The sequence below is a fragment of the Penicillium chrysogenum genome, assembly GCF_028827035.1.
Source record: "Penicillium chrysogenum strain IBT 35668 chromosome Unknown utg000005l_segment0_segment0, whole genome shotgun sequence".
Classification (NCBI taxonomy): Eukaryota; Fungi; Ascomycota; class Eurotiomycetes; order Eurotiales; family Aspergillaceae; genus Penicillium; species Penicillium chrysogenum.
In genome coordinates this window covers 1,486,747-1,505,486 of record NW_026622753.1, presented here as the reverse complement: position 1 = coordinate 1,505,486, position 18,740 = coordinate 1,486,747, and the positions used below count along the sequence as shown (strand labels likewise).

The 18,740-nt window shown below is 49.5% G+C and overlaps 8 protein-coding genes across 8 annotated transcripts; 5 read left to right on the top strand and 3 right to left on the bottom strand.

Annotated features, from left to right (window-relative positions):
* Positions 1 to 29: 29 nt before the first annotated feature.
* On the top strand, positions 30 to 899 carry N7489_008980 (KxDL motif-containing protein; the record flags this gene model as incomplete). The annotated part of the gene is made up of 3 exons (XM_056714730.1): positions 30 to 337; positions 480 to 632; positions 818 to 899. 3 exons carry the CDS (start codon positions 30 to 32, stop codon positions 897 to 899), a joined length of 543 nt encoding a protein of 180 aa, XP_056562352.1.
* An 840-nt stretch (positions 900 to 1,739) lies between these two features.
* On the bottom strand, positions 1,740 to 4,339 carry N7489_008979 (AAA family ATPase SEC18; the record flags this gene model as incomplete). The annotated part of the gene is made up of 4 exons (XM_056714729.1): positions 1,740 to 3,128; positions 3,185 to 3,610; positions 3,658 to 3,973; positions 4,023 to 4,339. The coding sequence occupies 4 exons, from the start codon at positions 4,337 to 4,339 to the stop codon at positions 1,740 to 1,742; spliced, it is 2,448 nt and encodes an 815-aa protein (XP_056562351.1).
* A 353-nt stretch (positions 4,340 to 4,692) lies between these two features.
* N7489_008978 (uncharacterized protein) lies at positions 4,693 to 5,826 on the top strand (the record flags this gene model as incomplete). Its single annotated transcript, XM_056714728.1, has 2 exons — positions 4,693 to 4,700; positions 4,761 to 5,826. The coding sequence occupies 2 exons, from the start codon at positions 4,693 to 4,695 to the stop codon at positions 5,824 to 5,826; spliced, it is 1,074 nt and encodes a 357-aa protein (XP_056562350.1).
* A 200-nt stretch (positions 5,827 to 6,026) lies between these two features.
* On the bottom strand, positions 6,027 to 7,842 carry N7489_008977 (protein arginine methyltransferase RmtB; the record flags this gene model as incomplete). The annotated part of the gene is made up of 4 exons (XM_056714727.1): positions 6,027 to 6,789; positions 6,842 to 7,079; positions 7,132 to 7,545; positions 7,608 to 7,842. 4 exons carry the CDS (start codon positions 7,840 to 7,842, stop codon positions 6,027 to 6,029), a joined length of 1,650 nt encoding a protein of 549 aa, XP_056562349.1.
* Positions 7,843 to 8,126: 284 nt separating this feature from the next.
* On the top strand, positions 8,127 to 9,506 carry N7489_008976 (Mo25 family protein; the record flags this gene model as incomplete). Its single annotated transcript, XM_056714726.1, has 5 exons — positions 8,127 to 8,231; positions 8,287 to 8,347; positions 8,416 to 8,894; positions 8,948 to 9,220; positions 9,273 to 9,506. The coding sequence occupies 5 exons, from the start codon at positions 8,127 to 8,129 to the stop codon at positions 9,504 to 9,506; spliced, it is 1,152 nt and encodes a 383-aa protein (XP_056562348.1).
* An 845-nt stretch (positions 9,507 to 10,351) lies between these two features.
* Positions 10,352 to 12,953, top strand: N7489_008975 (putative TBC domain protein; the record flags this gene model as incomplete). Its single annotated transcript, XM_056714725.1, has 2 exons — positions 10,352 to 12,511; positions 12,564 to 12,953. 2 exons carry the CDS (start codon positions 10,352 to 10,354, stop codon positions 12,951 to 12,953), a joined length of 2,550 nt encoding a protein of 849 aa, XP_056562347.1.
* Positions 12,954 to 13,672: 719 nt separating this feature from the next.
* Positions 13,673 to 14,527, bottom strand: N7489_008974 (3-hydroxyacyl-CoA dehydrogenase family protein; the record flags this gene model as incomplete). The annotated part of the gene is made up of 1 exon (XM_056714724.1): positions 13,673 to 14,527. The coding sequence occupies one exon, from the start codon at positions 14,525 to 14,527 to the stop codon at positions 13,673 to 13,675; it is 855 nt and encodes a 284-aa protein (XP_056562346.1).
* Positions 14,528 to 16,445: 1,918 nt separating this feature from the next.
* Positions 16,446 to 18,491, top strand: N7489_008973 (uncharacterized protein; the record flags this gene model as incomplete). The annotated part of the gene is made up of 8 exons (XM_056714723.1): positions 16,446 to 16,761; positions 16,835 to 16,950; positions 17,016 to 17,082; positions 17,158 to 17,297; positions 17,365 to 17,796; positions 17,850 to 18,039; positions 18,099 to 18,212; positions 18,271 to 18,491. 8 exons carry the CDS (start codon positions 16,446 to 16,448, stop codon positions 18,489 to 18,491), a joined length of 1,596 nt encoding a protein of 531 aa, XP_056562345.1.
* Positions 18,492 to 18,740: the final 249 nt, after the last annotated feature.

Sequence of the window (18,740 nt, the reverse complement as noted above, 5' to 3'; positions counted from 1 at the left end):
ACTTGCTGGTGTTGCAGTCAATCGTCGTCATGGCCACCCAGCGTCACTATTACCAGCCTACCGCTTACCCATACCACCATGCACCCTCCAAGGCGCCAGCATCAGCATCTCTTTATCCCATTTCCAGAGTCTCTGGCTCCCCACCAGACTTCTCAGATGCAAGCACCACCGCCGGCAGTCGTTCCTCTGGTGGACTCACCTTCAGCTCTGCCGGCGAGTACGATTCCAGCTTTGCATCGTATTCCGGCGTCGATGTCGTGGACGTCCTAAGCGACCGCATGCAGGATGCATTTGATCCAACCCCATTGGACAAGGGACTGGCACGACAAGCGCAAACGTGAGCTCCCCTTCAATACTTCATCCAGCATCAACAATTCCTCCCTGCATCATTCACCACCAGGGGCTGGTGATTCGCAGAAAACAAGACCAAACGAATATCAGGATTCGAGAGAACAAGCTAACAGCAACCGCACCCGCAGATCCGGCCAACTGAACGCAAAGCAGCAAGAACTCCTCGAGCTACAAGCGCTCGCCCAACGCCGACTGAAAGGCGCACGGGCAAATTTCTCCGAAGGTCTAAAAACCGCACGAGAGACAAAGCGTGACCTGGAATGGACGCAAAAACGCGTCAGGTAAGCCAAATCTACCCCTGGAACCAGACATGGTACGATGGACGTGCAAGTTCCGCTCCGCTCCGCGACAGGGGCTTCCGCTCCGCTGGGTGAGCTTGGCACGTGCACGTCGATCAGCCCCGTGCCTGCGGCATTAGCGCCAATGAGTGCGTTTCTAGAAGGCTGACACACGTGCCTGGAATTAGTGCCCTGAAGGCTAAGGCTGAGAAGGCCCATCCTGAGGAGTACCGACGCTCTTCGAAGAAGTACGCCTATGATGACTATTGATTGGGCTGTGCTGGGCTTCTTGATGACTGATATGATGGGGGAACCCCCTTGGTATGGACAAAATTGGGATCTTGGGATGAGGGTGGGATTATTTCTGGCTTTTTCTTTTCTTTGCTGGGATTGGCGCGCTTTTGCTTCTTTGGTTGGGTCTTTGTGTATATCTTCGATAGGTAGTTTGTGTCTCTTGACGTATAGTAGAGAGATTTCTCTGCATGGTATTTTACCTGTTTGGGTATTGTCTAAGAATTGCTGCCTGTAGGCCTGTAATCTCAGGTCTTGGGAAGTATACCTGACTCCCTTTAGGGCTGTAGAGTACCGCTGGCTGTTCAATGTTGTATCAATTGATGTTATTGTGTAACTGCGAGGTTGACACTGGAGGCTGATGTGTCTTGGCCTGACACGCCAAAGCGGTTGTTACTTATGATTTAATATGAGCTAAGTGAAGGCCAAAGTTCGAGAGTTTTACATTTGGTCTGTTGATTTATATACAAGGCCTTCACATGTGCAGTGTTTTGCCATTAAGTGTTTGCAAGTAGTTAACATGACAACTATGTAGCAAGACCCAGCCTTTGCATAAGCGTGAAACCGAAACCCGAAAGTAAAAGTTATCGTAGGCCTGGAAAAGCATTCCCTATTCCTATGGTCGTAGGCCGTTTCATAGTTCTCGCAAAAGGTGGTTAATCAGATTGCGCACTGGATGTTTGCCAGGTAGCCAGCCCTAGAGGCGACGAGTTGTAAGATACCAAAGGAAAACTAGAATTGCAAGAATATATTTACTTCAGAGTTAATCTAGTTATAAGTCCAGTACTGAGCATAAAGAAAGCCTATTATAAACAACATTTACTGGAAACTCTGTTCTTCCTCAATAGCGCGGTTGATAACGCGGACGAAGCGGCCGACCTTGTCAGAATCCTGTTTGGCCGTTTCAATGCCCAAAAGGACCTTCTTGATGCCGACGCTCAAGCGCCCGTCATCCGCAAGTCCACCGACTGATTCAAGGGCTTGCGCAATCTCCTGGGCATCAAAGGCACCTGACTTCTCCATGACAAACCGTAGTTCACCGAAGGAACTAACATTGGGAACCATGATATCCGAGTTGAAGGAGTTGTAGATGTCCAGCTGCTTCATCAAAGCACGCTCAGTTGTCGTGGCCAGAACCAACAAACGACGTCCGTGGGTTGGCTGCTTCCTTAGGAAAACCATGAGAGCTTGCAGCACACTGTTGCTAAAGCGAGGGCCAATCGGCACCCAGTCGATGATTCGCTCGATATTGTCGATGACCACAATACTGGTGGTACTCTTGTAGGCGCTGTCAAAGATCCGGCTGATGTGTGCGATCTTTGCTGGCTCACTAAAGCCAACCATGTCTTCCGGGCTGATCAACTTAATAAAGGGGAAGCCGGAGTCAATAGCAATTCGTGCTGCCAGGGCGGTCTTGCCGCTGCTAGGAGGTCCGTGAAGCAGGACAGAGAAAAGTGGAGTGGATTCGGCCGATCCAACCTGCTTGACGAATAGCTCGCCTTCTCGAAGGATTTCGCTGATAGTGGCAGAATAGTGGATAACGCCGTATGGAATGCGGCTGGACAACTCTTCCTCGGACACACCAAAGGCAGGCTTGACTTCATCAAGAGAGTGGAGGAAATCGGCCCGGTTGACCTTCATGTCTACCACGTCTTCATTGATACTAGCCATAGTACCAACTTTGACATGGCGGGAGAAAGCAAAGGATGAGGCAGACTTGACCAAACCTGCGATCTCAGCACCAGAGAAGTTCTTGGTCAAACGAGCAAGCTCGCCCAAGTCAACATCCCTATCCATGACATTATTGTTCCGCATCTTTTCGGTGTGAATGTTGAGAATCTGGCTTCGACCATACTCGTCAGGGAGCGAGATCTCCATGTGCACCTCCAAACGACCGGGACGCAGCAACGCCTCATCAATCATGTCCATTCGGTTGGTCATACCGATCAACAAGATGTTGTTCAGTTGGTCTACACCATCAAGTTTCGAAAGGAGCTGGTTGACCACGCTATCACCGACACCGGTACCACCCCCAGCTCCGCTACCACGCTGCTTGCACACTGCATCCAGCTCATCGAAGATGATGATATGGAGACCACTCTCGTCACCCTTTTCTTTATATTCCTTCTCGGCATCCGCGAACATCTTTCTGATGTTTTCTTCCGATTGACCCACGTACTTGTTCAGAACTTCTGGACCGTTGATAATCTTGGGCTCCCTAGCATTAAGCATCTTTCCGATTTGCCGAGCAATCAGTGTTTTACCAGTTCCCGGAGGTCCATAAAGCAAGAGGCCCTTGACGTGCTGAATACCAAGTTTTTCGACCAGGCCAGGGGGAAAATGCGAGAGGCGAAAGCACGACGGAAGATCGTACTGAACTCAGAGTCTAAACCACCGATACCCATATCCTGGAACTTGAAGCCGGGTTGGATGATAGAGTTGGCCGCCGGGCGGCGGTTGGACGGCTTCACGTTAATACCGGTCTGGGTATCCTTAAAGAAGTTGAGTTGAGTGTGCCGTGTGAGAATGCCCCGGGCCGCAGGATCGGTCTCGACTTGTCCAGAACTGAGATCAGCCTTCTCTGATGTCAAATCAACCCGCTGAACGGTCTTGACCTGTAGCAAGAGCGGGATACTCTTATTATCCATCAGAATTCTCTGGCCAGGTGAGAATAGCTGGTTCTCAAAGTTCTGAGGTTTGTTAGCATGTATTCAGGACTGGAATGAGGTAGACTTACCCTGATCACTGCTTGTGCCAATTCGTCCTGGTCATAGGGAGCTTCAATCCGCTTCTTGGTAGATGCGAAGCTGACTTCTATATCCGCGGAGCCCAGGTAGGCCTGTCCGTCTTGGCTAAACGGATCGTACAGCTGTACCTTGATCGAGTCTCTCAATCCGATGTTGGCCCATGTTCGCTGAGGGTCCGACATGCTCATATACCCAGGGGGAAAGCCATCGAGAGGGCGAGCAGAGAAGACGAAGAGGTCATTGATAAGGAGGAGGACGTCGGTGCCATCTCGTGAGGGTGGGATGTCCTGCGGCGAAACAGCAACGCTGTTCTGTATTAGTCCCCGAGAATAAAAAGCTGTCACAGGATACTCACAGGTTTCCAAATGTGTAGTTATCGTTCGGACTCTTGCTAGGATGAAGAGTCCAAGTCGGGCCTCCACCTCTTTGTCCGGACTGCATCCTAGAAGACATCTGCTGCGGCGGGGGTCTTCCTCCTGGTGGAGGTGGGCCTCCGTAGCCACTTAGGGTATCATATACATCAGTCATCGGCACATCGGCATCGCGGGTAGGAGCTGCATAGCCTGCAGTGAGTGAGGGGGAGCGATCGGTATCATACCGTGGGGGTGCTTGGTTGGGGTTCGATTGTCCACTGGAACCGAAAGGATTCGGGAGATTGCCGCGATTGAACATGATGAACTGCTTGGTTGTCGCTAATGACAGAGATTGAGGTGATAACTGTTAAAGCTATTGTCTTAGCAACACTGTGTCGGAAACGAGCAGGCAACTGTGTAAGTCAGTTGCTCCACAGCGCCGGTGACCTAGGGTCAATTATCGACTGATTATGTTAAATAGTTTGCTGGGTATATGCTAATATCCAGAGTGAAGCAAATATGAAGGGAAGAGAAGAGAGTTGGTGCCGTAAAGCTGTCGACGGGCACTTTGGCCACCCCGGGAACAGCGTCGGGCGGTGGGGACGTCATTATCGATAAGACCAGCTTTTTGCTATCGAGCAACTTCCACACCAGGGTGAGCTAGTTTCCAGGATGCCTCTGTAAGTGATGTTTTTGTTCCGAGTTTATATTATCTACGAATCCTGCTAATTCTTTTATAGCCATCTGCTCGGCAAAAAGTCATGGAACGTCTATAATGCCGAGAATATCGCCCGCGTCAGGCGCGACGAGGCGCAGGCAAAAGCCCGCGAGGAAGAAGATGAACGTATCATGCAACAGGTGGATGCCGAACGCAGGATTAAAATCCTTCGCGGCGAACGTCCGCCTACACCTCCACCGGCGCCCTCTCTTCAGTCATCTGAAGCCGGCACTCGATCAGACAAGAAATCCGCCAGCGACGCGGGAGGATTCCGTAAGAGAAGGCGGATCGCCGGGGAAGATGATACGGACCGAGATATACGATACGCTCGGGAGGATGCGGCACAAGCAGTTGCTAAGCGGGAAGAGTTGATGCTCGCCTCTCGCAAGGCTGATACAGCACAAGCCCCGATTCTAGACAAGTCCGGCCATATCAACCTGTTCCCAGCCGCAAGTGCTAAAACAGAGAAGAACTCTGAAGCAGAGGCTGAAGCGGCACGGAAGAAACGCAGCTACGAAGACCAATACACAATGAGGTTCTCCAATGCCGCAGGCTTCAAGGAGACTATTGGTCAGAAACCGTGGTATTCCTCTACAGAACAAAATATAACAGCTCCAGGGTCGATGCCCGAGAAAGATGTGTGGGGTAATGAGGACCCAAGACGTAAGGAGAGAACACAGGCTCGTATGAGTGCGAACGACCCACTTGCAGCGATGAAGCGGGGTGTGCGTCAGTTGAAAGCAACGGAGCAGGAACGAAAACGGTGGAATGATGAAAAGCGAAGAGAGATTGAAGCTTTGAAAGCTGAAGAGCTACGGCAGTCAAGACATCGGCAAAGGCGATCCCCGTCAGTGGACAGCCTTGATGGGTTCAAACTGGATGCGCCGGACAGAGAGAGTGAGAAGGACCGAAGAAGTTCTGACAGGCATCATCGTCGCCGTCGAGATCAAAGTCGAGATCGCTCCCATCATCGCCATCATCATCGCTCTCGCCACCACTCCTCTCATCGCAGTCATCATCATCGTCACGATGAACGTTCTGAGGCTGGTCGGCGGGAAAAACATACTGAAGCAAAGAATCGATCCTAGATGTTCCATTCTTTCTACGAGATCACGAAACAATTACAACAAACGATACCCATGATGTTGTCTGTTCCTAAATGCAAATCATTTTTATATTCACTGGGTCAAGTAAACGACACAAAGATAATAGCGTGCCGTCCTTTTTCTATGTAAATAGTCATACCTCTTTTAATTCATTAGAAAACGTATCAAAAGATCGCTCGATCCTATTGGAGGCTCCATAGTTGGACCCCTTTCTCATTTGAGTCAGACTCCCATTGAACACTGATGTCAAGTCCCCGAGAGCCCTTCTCGGCCTTCTCATAGCCGATCTTGCCGGTGATGACCTGGCCCTTCTTCAAGGCCTGGGAACCCCCCTTGGCGTGATCCTTGGCATGGTCAATGAGAAGTATAGTCTGCTGCCAATGGGTCTCGATTCCATCAGGACCAGTGGTGAACGAGACGATTCCCTTCTTTTGCATATCAGAGGGAATGGCATCCTCCGGCAAAACAGACTCCCTGGAGGGCATGAAGAAAATGTCGAACCAGATAGCCCATCCATCCAATGCATCTATATCCTGGTTCAATGTGACCTGGAATTCCTTCAAGAAGGACAGCTCCTCGACAGTGATGGTGTGCAGCGGAAGTGTCAAGAAAATCTGAGACTCTCCGACAATAGTCGATGGCTGGGTGCTGCGGACCAGTGCCTCATCGTAGATCTTGTGGAGCATGCTGTCCATCTTGAAACCGTAGACGTTGTTCCAGAACGAGATGTGTGACGCGATGAAATCAGGATCGGCATAAGGAGCAAGGCGCAGGGTAGCGTGCGAAGGAGCCATAAGGCCATTAGGAGCGAGATACCGATCTCTGGCGTAGATGACAGAATCAAACATAGCCTCAAAGAGGAGACCGTAACCCATCCACTCAGAGATGATGATGTCGACCTTTTCGACGGGCAAAGTAACCTCTTCGATCTTGCCACGGATACAGCTGGGATAGAGTCAGTCCTGTCATCTTATTGGGGGATGATGATGACTCTTACGTGATAACATCTCCAAGATCATTGTCATGGACGATTTCCTTAGCTCGGTCAATGATGTTTGAGTTGTCTACAGCAATGACCTTCTTTGCGCCAGCCTTAGCACAGAACATGGACAAGATGCCAGTACCACAGCCGACATCAAGAACAACCTTGTCCTTGAAAACATGCTTATTTTCGTAGACGAAATCGCGGTAAGCGTCGGTACGGATGGCGTCCTTGAGCATAGATTCATGAATTCCTTTAGACTATGTTAGCGTCATATGCATAATAAGTTGCGCGAGGTATCATACCATTATAAGCGTAAGAGACGAAGTATCCATCTTCAGCATCCTGCAGTCTGTCGACAGCCTTGGCCGAGGGTTGAGGGTTGGATTCAGCAAGCTTATCATCCTCCTTCGACAATTGGTCATCCATCGACTTCTGCACCGCAAGTCGGTACTCTGAGAATTGGGTCTGCAACCGCTCCAAGTTCTCCTGGAGCTCCAAAACCTGTCGGTTTGTCTCGGTGGCGGGGACAGCGTCCTCGCCCTGTTCTTCGGCAAGGTCGTCCAAGCTATACAAGAGAGCGTCGTCCTCCAAAACGGGCTTGAGATAGACATCATCCTCGAATTTGGATTTGGAAGAGACATCAGGGGTGTTGTTTCCTTTCTTAACTTCCGTGCGGACGTAGTTGACCAACTTGATATTGTCGAGGAAATCCAGATCTAGAAGGGAAAATAGTTAGCCTCAATTGTTAGACCCCGGCGAGAGTAGAAACTGGACATACCAAGGTCCTTCTGGATCTTCAGCAGATCAAAGTTGTACTTTTCCTTGCACTCCTTCAGCATAGAACGCGCATCAGGGAAAATTTGGTCAGTGAAGAGCCCAACCACAGGCTGCGACTCCTCATCAGGTTCGACATCTTCCCAGCCCTCCTCGTTGCTAGAATCCGACGAATCCGATACTGAACGCGAGTCGGGGAAACTCTCACCCACAGGTGGGTTCACATTGGAAGAAGACATGACTGTATAATGGCCAATAACAAATTGTTTCGACCTTGGGAGGGGGAGGGGTAGAGATAACATTTTGATAGAAAAAAAAAATCCGTTATCAGAGGATGCCTCAGGCAGAAAGACCCCGGTTGCCCCGCCCCGTTTGTTTATTCGCAACTCGCAGTCGAATACATCACATTTGCTTCTTCCCCTTGGACTCGATCTCGATTCTCCCGTTGCAATTTTAACTTATCCCATGTTGCCTTAATCTCCAGTTTCTTTCTCAATTTGCCGCATATTCTCCCCATCTCACTATGGCTTTCTTTTTCAATCGCGGCCGGTCGCGGCAACCTGCTGATATCGTCCGGACAACGAAGGAATTACTATCGAGGATCCATGACTCCCAGCATGCTCCCAAGGTTCGTTTGAAGACATCAAACATGTGGAGAGCATTCCGACTAACGAGTGCACTAGGCCGAAGAGGATCTAGCTAAGCAACTCAGTCAAATGAAGGTGATAGTGCAAGGAACACCAGGTTCGTCTCCTAGAAGTAATACCCTAGGCGCAATGTCAAGGAGTTAACCCAACAATCTTCTTATTTAGAGGTTCCCCCATCAGTGGATCAAGTCCATGCACTTGTACAAGCAACCATTCAGGAAGATCTACTCTTTGATCTATCCCGGAGCATCCATTTGCTTCCTTTCGAAGCCAGAAAAGACACTCAGACCGTATTCTCCCATATCCTTCGGTTCCGGCCTACTTCATATGCGGCCGAAAAAGATCCTCCTGTCATCTCATACCTTGTCCACCATCGCCCAGAAATCATTGTTGAGTTATGCCGGGGCTACATGCAGAGTCAAAGTGCAATGCCTTGCGGGGTCATTCTCCGAGAGGCACTGAAGTTCGATGTCATCACTGCGATTGTATTGTATGATCAATCCAATGAAGGAGAATCCGCAATACGACTATCAGACGTGAAACCCAACCAGCGGCAGAGGGGAGATGGAGTGTTCTGGAGGTTTTTTGATTGGATCGACAAGAGCTGTTTCGAAGTCAGCGCAGATGCGTACACTACGTTCAGGGTAAGGTCCAGAACGATGGCTATTGACGATAAGTGACTAAATATGTTCCACAGGATATTTTGACCCGCCATAAGAGCCTTATGACTTCGTACCTGGCAACCAATTTTGAACTCTTCTTTGCACGATTCAATAACATTCTGATCCACTCGGACTCGTATGTCACCAAGCGCCAAAGCATCAAGCTTCTGGGGGAGATCCTGTTGGACCGTGCGAACTACAATGTGATGATGGCATATGTGGAGAGTGGAGATAATCTCAAGCTCTGCATGAAATTGCTACGGGACGATCGCAAGATGGTGCAATACGAAGGGTTCCATGTTTTCAAGGTAAGTTTTCCCTCAAATTACAACAAAGACAGAGGAGCTGACAGGGGATTAGGTGTTTGTGGCCAATCCGAACAAATCGGTGGCAGTGCAACGAATTCTGATCAATAACCGTGATCGATTGTTGAGGTTTTTGCCTAAATTCTTGGATGACCGAACTGACGACGATCAATTTATGGACGAGAAGAGCTTCTTGGTACGTCAGATCGAACTCTTGCCTAAAGAACCTGTGGATCGGACTCGACCAACTCGCGACTCGCCGTCAGCTCACACAGCTGCTGTGGCTTGAGCTGGACCTAATTCTGAGTTGCTGGATTGACCATTTCACGCCCTTACGATACTTTTTTCTTTTTCTTCTTTTGCTTTTGACATTGGTTCTAGCTGGGGGTAATATCACCCCTTTAACTGCATCGAGCATTGACGGCCGGTTATCCAAGCCTCAGCCACAGGAGTTCCACGCGTTTGTACATCTGGGGCGTATTAGGGGGAATTGGGGGGTTTCAATTGAATCTACTCTGTGTTGTCCACGTACTCTGTACTCTGTACTCCATAGTTGGGTATTAATGGACACAATTAAACAGAGTCTTGATATCACATCCCCCGTTGGGCCATGATTCTAATCTAAGCACCTTGGAAGTAGCGTACTCCACCACAAGCCCCTTGTCCTCTCACGATCCACACGCGGCCCATGGAGGTGGGACAAACCCCCTTGATATCTATTTTGAGGATACGAGGACAAGAGGAAACTCGATAATAGTAAGGAAGATAATCTATATATTTTGAATGTACTTTGTACTAGAACTACTAAACTACTAACTAAACCTAGGTATACCTAGTTATATGAAGTTATAGTAACATAATCACATGTAGGGGATGATACCGAGCCGTCAAAGCCCAGAACTGACTTGAATAGCGCCAAGACCGACCCAAAATAACTCCACTCCTCCAGGTATCTCTCAATTTTAATTCTGGAGATTCTGTTTTGCTGAACTTCCCTTGTGAATTTTCCCCTTGTCGCTCCTTTCTACTTTGATCCCCGGTTCTCGCTTAAACCCATTCGCGTCCCTACTCCGTACATTCCTTTCTTTCACGCGATTCTAGCCCACGCGCAGAGTCGCAAGCCATGCCGGGATAATGGTGAATGAGGTTTCTGCATCGTTATCGCCCGACCGATCGGAGTCCGATCCGACGACTCACGCCGTGCCCTTTGAAAATACCGACGTTCCTCTTGCGACCCGGTCGGTCTCGCTGCCCACAGCCGATGCGCCAATAGCCTCCAACGGCCGGTCTTCAAGCACAAGCGCTGCGTCAGCCAGTCCGAGTGATGACCATGCATCTGTGCTCACATTTCCACGGCTCGCGCCATCCACGTCCGTTGGAGACGAAACCCGCACCGTTCGATCGGAGGGCCCGCCCTCCTTGCGCAGCGTGTCCAGCATTGTTGTGAATGAGCCAGGTTCCCGTCCCAGCTCACGACCGGGCTCAAGGCCGGGCTCTCGATGGTCAGAAAGAAAGTGGGGTGGGTTAAAGAAACGGTCCCTCGATATGGAGAGGAAATTCAGCTTGGAAGACCCTCCGCCAGTGCCTCAAATTGAGCGCCCCTTTACTGGTATCCCCTTGGATATACCGACAGCCTCTTTGGATGGTCTAGATAAGCCGATGAAGTTCTCCAATCGTGGAAGTCTGATCAAGAATCAGGCGCAACGTCCTCACCCGAAACCACCTCAGGAGAAGCTGGACGAGCACCCCGAGCACCCCGAGCACCAACCAGACCGGCCTCAGCGAAGTCTAGAACAGAATGAAGCTTGCCAAGAGCTAGCCCACCCAGTTCAGGAAATATCGAAAGAGCATGTTCAACATTTGGACCAACAAGCATCTGAAATTGCCCCGCCCCCTGCCATAACCATGACCCGGCTTGAAGGAGAAAATGGAACACCGAAAGCGATTCCACGGCACGTGAAACCTCAGGGCAGGCTTCGCCCGAGACAGACTAGTCTTCCGAGCCGAGCAATATCGGCAGACGAAGATATGTTGTCACGGAGAGTTCGGCTGATGTACGAGAAGGGCGAAGACAATGTTACCGACTCCGAGGTTGCGAAAGCAATGGCCTCAGAAAACGGGGTATTATGGGAGGAGGGTGTGGTCCCGGACACTGAAACCTCTGAAACACTTGCTCAGACGAATGAGACTGGAAATGAAACAAAGCCAAGGGCGTCTGCCGAAGTGGAACGTATGAGAATCAAGAGGGAAACCCAGGAGCTAGCTGGCGGTGCTGAATATTGGCAAAATGTCGGTGCAGAAGAAGTCGATCGCTATGGCTTCATTCGTCCTGCAAAGAACTCCAATGGTTCCGATATTAACCCGCTTCAACGAGTCACGACCAGCCTTCTGCTGGCCTCCGAGGCACCTCGGCGGAAACGTTCAATTCGCCCACCAACCGCTCCGGCCAGCAACCGTTCCTTCAATGGGCCATCTCTAGTCCGCAAAATATCCCAAAGTTCCCTAAACGCGCGTCCATCTTCATCACAAAGCAACTATGGTCCTCCACTACGCCGCTCGACATCTCGTCTGCGTACGGCGACCAATCATCTGCCTCACAACCGCGATCGAAAAGCCAAAGATGAGGCGGCCGACATGCTCACTCTACCCACTCAATCTGGTGGTGAGACAGAAGATGCACCAGTTACTCGCGCAATGCGAAGGAAGGAGTGGCAACGTGAAGACAAGTGGACCAAGATGGCTAAGCCGACCAAGAAGGCCAAGGACGGCGGCGGCATGACCTTTGAGTTCGATACTCAGAGCTCAAAGTTGATTGAGCGAACTTGGAAAGGCATTCCAGACCGGTGGCGGTCAACGGCCTGGTACTCATTTCTCGAAGCCAGTGCCAGGCGCCACAAGGGCAGCCCGCCTGCTGACGAGCTCATCGAAGCCTTCAATGAGCTCCAGTTCATCTCGTCACCGGACGACGTCCAGATTGATATCGATGTACCGCGGACTATCTCCAGCCATATCATGTTTCGGAGGCGCTATCGGGGTGGCCAAAGACTATTGTTCCGTGTACTTCACGCCATGTCACTCTATTTTCCTGATACGGGCTACGTACAGGGGATGGCAACTCTCGCGGCTACATTACTGGCGTATTACGATGAGGAACACGCTTTTATTATGCTCGTCAGATTGTGGCAGTTGCGAGGCCTGGAAGAGCTGTACAAGTCCGGCTTTGCTGGTTTAATGGAGGCCTTGGCCGACTTTGAACGAGAATGGCTCGCCGGAGGTGAAGTGGCCACGAAACTGGTAAGTCAATTCCGCTCGAAACACAAGTGTATACTGACGCTTAATTTTGCAGAACGAGGTCGGAATCCCACCCACAGCCTACGGCACTCGCTGGTACCTTACTCTATTTAATTACTCGATCCCCTTCCCGGCTCAGCTTCGGGTGTGGGATGTCTTCATGCTCCTTGGAGATGCCGAAGACCACACTGCTCGTCCCGCAACCTCTGGAGGGAAGAGCAAATCACCCCCTCCTGAGAACCCAAGGACATTTGGCCAAGGTCTTGACGTCTTGCATGCTTCATCTGCTGCCCTTATTGACGGCATGCGTGAAATCATTCTTGAGTCCGACTTCGAGAATATCATGAAAGTCCTCACCAGCTGGGTTCCTATCAAAGACACGGAAATGTTCATGCGTGTCGCTAAAGCGGAATGGAAAGTCCATCGTCGCAGAAAAACCCCTTAGTAATTTTCTCTGGTCCAGGCTTCGCGTTCGTCCTCAACCCTCAACCTTGTCTGGTTAATTTCTTCACTCCCAACCCTTTTTGCACTAATCGGCCCTATGGGTGTGCTATACCCTAATGATTGCAAGTCGCACCCTAGGGCCTCCCCCTAATGCCCTTCACTCTATACCCTTTCCTCCGAGGTCTCAGAGCGCGCTTTCTTCTTGCCGACGTCCTGTTCTAATTGCCCTCTCACTTTACCTACGTTCCTTGCCTAATTTCTTATTATTGTGTCTCCTGGGCACTAATACTTCTTATGACTGTTGATTCCCTGTCCGGTTTTCCTTGGACGCCCGATACCTATCCTCATGCCTTCCTTTACTTTCTTTTGGTCATTTCATTTTATCCTTATCTTTCTTCAACACTCTTGTACATCACTTTGACGACTGGCTACGAGGGTCATTTTCATCCTCGTTGCCGCCGTCTATTTGGTTCAAATCGTGTTTCATTGTCTCAGAGAGTTACAGCCCATTGTCATGCCCTAATTGGACTGTCTGAGGCGACATGAATCCATCCTATATAATCCCGGTGGCGAGGGTGCAATTCTATCTTATACCCAATAAATCAATAGTTCCAGTTGGTCCTGTCTTATAACACTAGCTCTAACTCAGAACTGCAGTGTCAATGGTCTCTTCTAGAACACTTTTGTATTGCAATCTCTAGAAACAATCTATAATGGTGTTTATCCAAGTAATCCCTTTCCAGCCTTGGCACCCAGATTGCCCTTGTCAACAAAGTTCTCCTTCAGCCAATCCATGGCCCTGGTATCCACGCCACGCTGCTGGGCATATACAGCCTCAATATTGTACACAGTATCCAAGCCAACAGTATCCATCATCAGACAAGGACCCTTGGTAGCCTTAAACCAACTTTTGAACATCTCATCAATGGTATGAGCATCACTAACGCCCTCAGCCATGACAAGCAAAATCTCACGCTTGAGCGACGCCCAAATGCGATTAAACACAAACCCAGTAGACTCAACCTTAGCATGCACAGGCGAGAGCCCAGCCTGAGCCGCCTTCTCCATCAAAAACGAAATGAGTTCAGGGTCCGTGTAGCCACACCCCATAACCTCAAAGAACAACTGCTCAGGCGGCATGTAGTAGTGACCATTGCAGATACGGTAATTCTTCTCCGTCTTGACGATCATCTGGCTGGACTTCAGCGACGACGAGTTACTGGCGATAATGCAGTCCGGTGGGGCGAGTTTGTCCAGCTGCTCGAAGAGATCGATCTTCAGCTCCAGTTTCTCCGGGACGGCCTCGATGACCATCCATGCGTCCCTGACGGCTTCTTCTAGGTTGTTTGTTGCTTTCAGTTCGCCGGGATCCGTGCGTTGTTTGGCGGCTTGCTCGGCTTCGTGTTCCTGGACGTAGCCCACTGCGCCGCCGTAGTCGACTGCTTTCTCGCACAGCATCACGGGGAAGTTGGCGCCTATCCACATCATGGCGATTCGTCGGCCCATCACGCCGCCGCCGATTACGGCGATGGGCCGTTTGCTTGTATCGGGTTTGGTCCACGGGCTTGACGGCATTGTGCTTTGGGAATTGGAGGTTCTGGGTATTGGTGGTGGCCCTGTGGGATATGGTCTTGAGTGATAGTCATTGTTGGTCACTTTAATGGAAAGAGAGGTTGTGGCGCTATGATGCTATGATGATTGAATGCCGGAGCTTTCCCCGTGATGATCTAACTCTGAGGGCAAATGTGGCTGAGTGCCGATACTATAAAGTAGAGTTGTCCATTACAATAGGGAACTGGCTCCGCGTTATATTAGTGTGGAGTGGGCCCCGGGGGTTTAGTGGGATCATATCCTCGATAGGTAAGAAACGTCATTTATAGCATTCCAGATGCCTTCAGGGGGCTCCATGAGCAAATACGCAAACTGCGAGACATGATCTGTGAAGATAATCCGAGCAAAATGAGAACAAGTCGAAAGGAGACAAGGAAGAGAACAACCCCTAATAATTATTGTCACCGACTCAGCCATCAAGTCGGTTCCCGATCCTGAGCTTGTAGATCCTGCAGCTATACTCAGCATTTAGAACGGTTCGTTCCACATTGGTGTGGCCGTGAGGAACACGATTAACTTGGTAGTGAATCTGTAGGCCAGGTTTCCGTGTCCAAGTTGCAGCGAGATGTTGCTATTCAGGCAAAGTAGGGTTCCAAAGCATTCAGGTCTCGGAACCAGGTGTCATTTATTCGAGAGACGGGTAGATAACCTGGGAGACAATTGTTGAAGATACGGGAAACTTGAGAGCTGCGTGGTTGAGAGAAGGAAAGAGCGAGATGGGCCAGTATCATGTCATTCCAGATACTTCCTTCCTAGAAAGGCGTACCTACATATATACCTAGGTACACTCCTATATTATGCCTAAGGGCTCAATGTCCAAAGACCTCAACTGGTTCCACGTAAGTGGCATACTCCAGGGTTGAACAAGAATACTCCGGTAGCACAATGGTAACCCAACGGCTAGAGTTGACCATAAAAAGGCACAGGCTGTCACCTCTGGGATTCCATTTTCCAGTCTTTGAGCTACACAGAGAGTTTGGTGCGTTAGTTTAGAGTGCAATGCACCTGCTGCCCACTAGGATTGCTGCTGTTATTGACTTGATATCACTCCTGGCTTTTAAGACATACGTTAGCCTGTCCCAAGGATGAGATAGAATCAAAGCACAATAGTTTAGGCGTGGTATTCTCGTTCCTTTGGGTAGGACAGCCAGACGGGCTATGGTGTATTTTGCCTCGTGTCCCGAACTTTGTCCCAAATGTTGCTGGCACGCAAACCTTACCGCTGCTAAATTTAAGCCAGTTGGCAGGGCATAGATGAATCCATGGATGGAACGATCTGACTGTGAACCGTGGAAGTCGTGGTGGATCTGATTGAGGGCCTCTCCCAGATTTGACCTCAACTTCCAACCTTGGAAGGTTCGTATTGTGGATACATGTATCATTTAATCATTTAACGCAAGGAGCGCTAAAGAAGCCTGCTCAGAATACATACCTAAATAATCGTACTGGACTCCAGTATGATAATTACAAGGTATTTTAGCGTCCATGGGTTGTGTCGCAAGTAACCAGGGGCGAGCAGCGTGCCACCACCTCTATACTCATTGTGCTCACATCTACTACATAGTCCTTATCTTGATATATAACGTATATATGAGCCATTAAAAACTTCAAAGTTCCAGCTATCAATGAAATTGCCACTCAATATTACTCAACATTGCTCTCAAATCAAAGAAAACACACACCCGAGGCCGATCAACTGCCAAGGAAGTACCTCCAATATATTATCCCAATGTAGTATACCCCTCATGCCAAGGGATATTATCCCCAGTTTTCGGACTTGCCCCGGTCAGCTTAAGCTTTTTCCAAGGGTCTAGTATAAATACTCGCGGAATGATGCCCGTGCTGGTTGACTCTCTTCTTCTCTCATAACTCTTTGCCTGCCATGGTTGATTCAAAGGACACACCGGAGAAGACCTCCCTGCACCAATCTGATGATACTCCCGTCCAAAATTCCCCATACATCGCCGATCTCAAGCAGGATGGGCTAGTCGCAGACGCGGAAGCATCCAGCCTCGGCTCACCGGCCTTCCAGGGAGTCGATGAAAAAGCTGTCCTCCGGAAGATGGACATTCGTCTTATTCCCATGCTAAGCTTGTTATATCTGTTGGCCTTCTTGGACCGCGGGAATATCGGCAATGCAAAGATAGAAGGGCTTGTCGACGATCTCCATATGACGGGACCGCAATACAATTGGACTTGTATGATATACCCGTTCCCTTCAGTTGCTTGTTTTCACGGAAGAATGACCAATTGACACACATTTGCGGGTAGTGACCGTCTTCTTCTTTACCTACTGCGTCTTTGAATTGCCCAGCAACCTGCTCCTGAAGAAGCTAAGACCCTCGAGATGGCTTCCCTTGATCATGATCGCTTGGGGAATTGTTATGGTGAGTGCGCGCGTTATTTGAGGGTTGCCTCGGACAGCATTTAATAATGGATTTGTCGCGAACAGACTTTGATGGGCGTCGTTAACGATTACGGTGGACTTCTCGCAACTCGATTGTTTCTAGGCGTTGCAGGTATGTTGATGCTTGGCCCCTCCCAACCTGCACCTTGTTCTAGTCGAGATTAACGGGTGCAATGAAACAAAATAGAAGCCGGTTTGTATCCCGGTGTGGCATACTATATTACGCTCTGGTATCCACGTCACCGAGCACAGTTCAGACAAGCTCTCTTTTTCAGCGCCGCCAGTATTGCGGGTGCATTCTCTGGGCTCCTTGCATACGCTATTGCTGTAAGTGTTCTAGGACCTGGCCGCTGGCAGCAATGAAAACGTTACTAATGATTCTCGGATTTCTTAGAAAATGGACGGTGTGGGCGGATATGCTGGCTGGAGATGGATCTTCATTCTTGAGGGTCTTCTTACGGTTGTTGTGGCACTTATAGCCCCATTTGCGATTCACGACTCTCCGGAAACTGCCACCTTTTTGACTGAAGAAGAGCGTCGATTCGTGATCCACAGCTTGCGGATTCAAAATTCGGCAGATTCGCGCGAGATTGACCAAACGAATGATAAGTTCGAAATGCGCTATGTCATTGATGCTTTCGCCGACTGGCAAATCTGGCTGGGTCTATTCAGTAAGCTCAATTCGTATCTGGGTATAAATGTATCATTGACTGATCCATGCGAAGTGTACTGGGGTATCACTTGTCCGCTATACGGCATTTCTCTTTTCCTTCCTTCGATCATCAAGGACCTAGGCTATAAGTCTTCGACTGCCCAGCTCCTTACCGTAAGCTCTCTGTGCTGGTTTTTTCTTTGGATCGGTGATTGACATCATATTAGGTACCAATCTATATCACTGCAGCAATTGTCGCTGTTATTGCAGCGTGGATATCGGACAGACGCAAGCAACGATCCCCATTCATTCTCTTCTTCATGGCCATGATCGGCATCGGCTTCATCATCTGCCTCGCATCTACAGGTCGGGGAGTGCCAGGTGTTATGTACTTTGGTATTTTCGTTGCAGTCGTCGGTAAGTACATCCAAGTAACCAACATCCGCATCCTTATACCCCAACTAACACATCAAAAGGAATCTACCCAGCTTTCCCCGGAAACGTCACATGGCTCAGTGTGAATATGGCAGGCGACTACAAGCGAGCTGCCGGCATGGCCATTTACATTGGACTAGGAAACCTGGCAGGAGGTAAGCATAGCGCATCAATTGGAGGTTGAGATTCATACTAATGGTCCTTACTCAACAGCTATGTCCTCGAACTTCTATCGTGCTCAAGATGCGCCAAATTACATCCTTGGCCACTCCCTTGAACTTGCTTTCGTTGTCGTGGGTATGATAGCAACTGTCCTTCTGCGCATCACGTACCAGCGTATTAACCGGAAGCGGGATGCCATGGATCCTTCAGAGTATCCTGAGAATCCTGACTCGCTGGGTGATCGCTCTCCGTTATTCAGGTACATGCTTTGAGGTAATTGCGACAGTTGATGACTGGATGATGAATATTGAGCATGCTATCGTTCACCTAGGCACCTAAGGAATATGTTCAGATTACGTTGTGTGCTTCTTTAGGTGCTCGTCTAATATAGACCCTCTCGACTTTTTTATACATGCACGTAGAGAGTACATACCTACGTGGTGACTGCTTTCCCGGGTCTACTTTCCGTATTGTGGATAGTCCTGTCATTTAGTCTTGACTAAATAAGATGTAGAATGCAC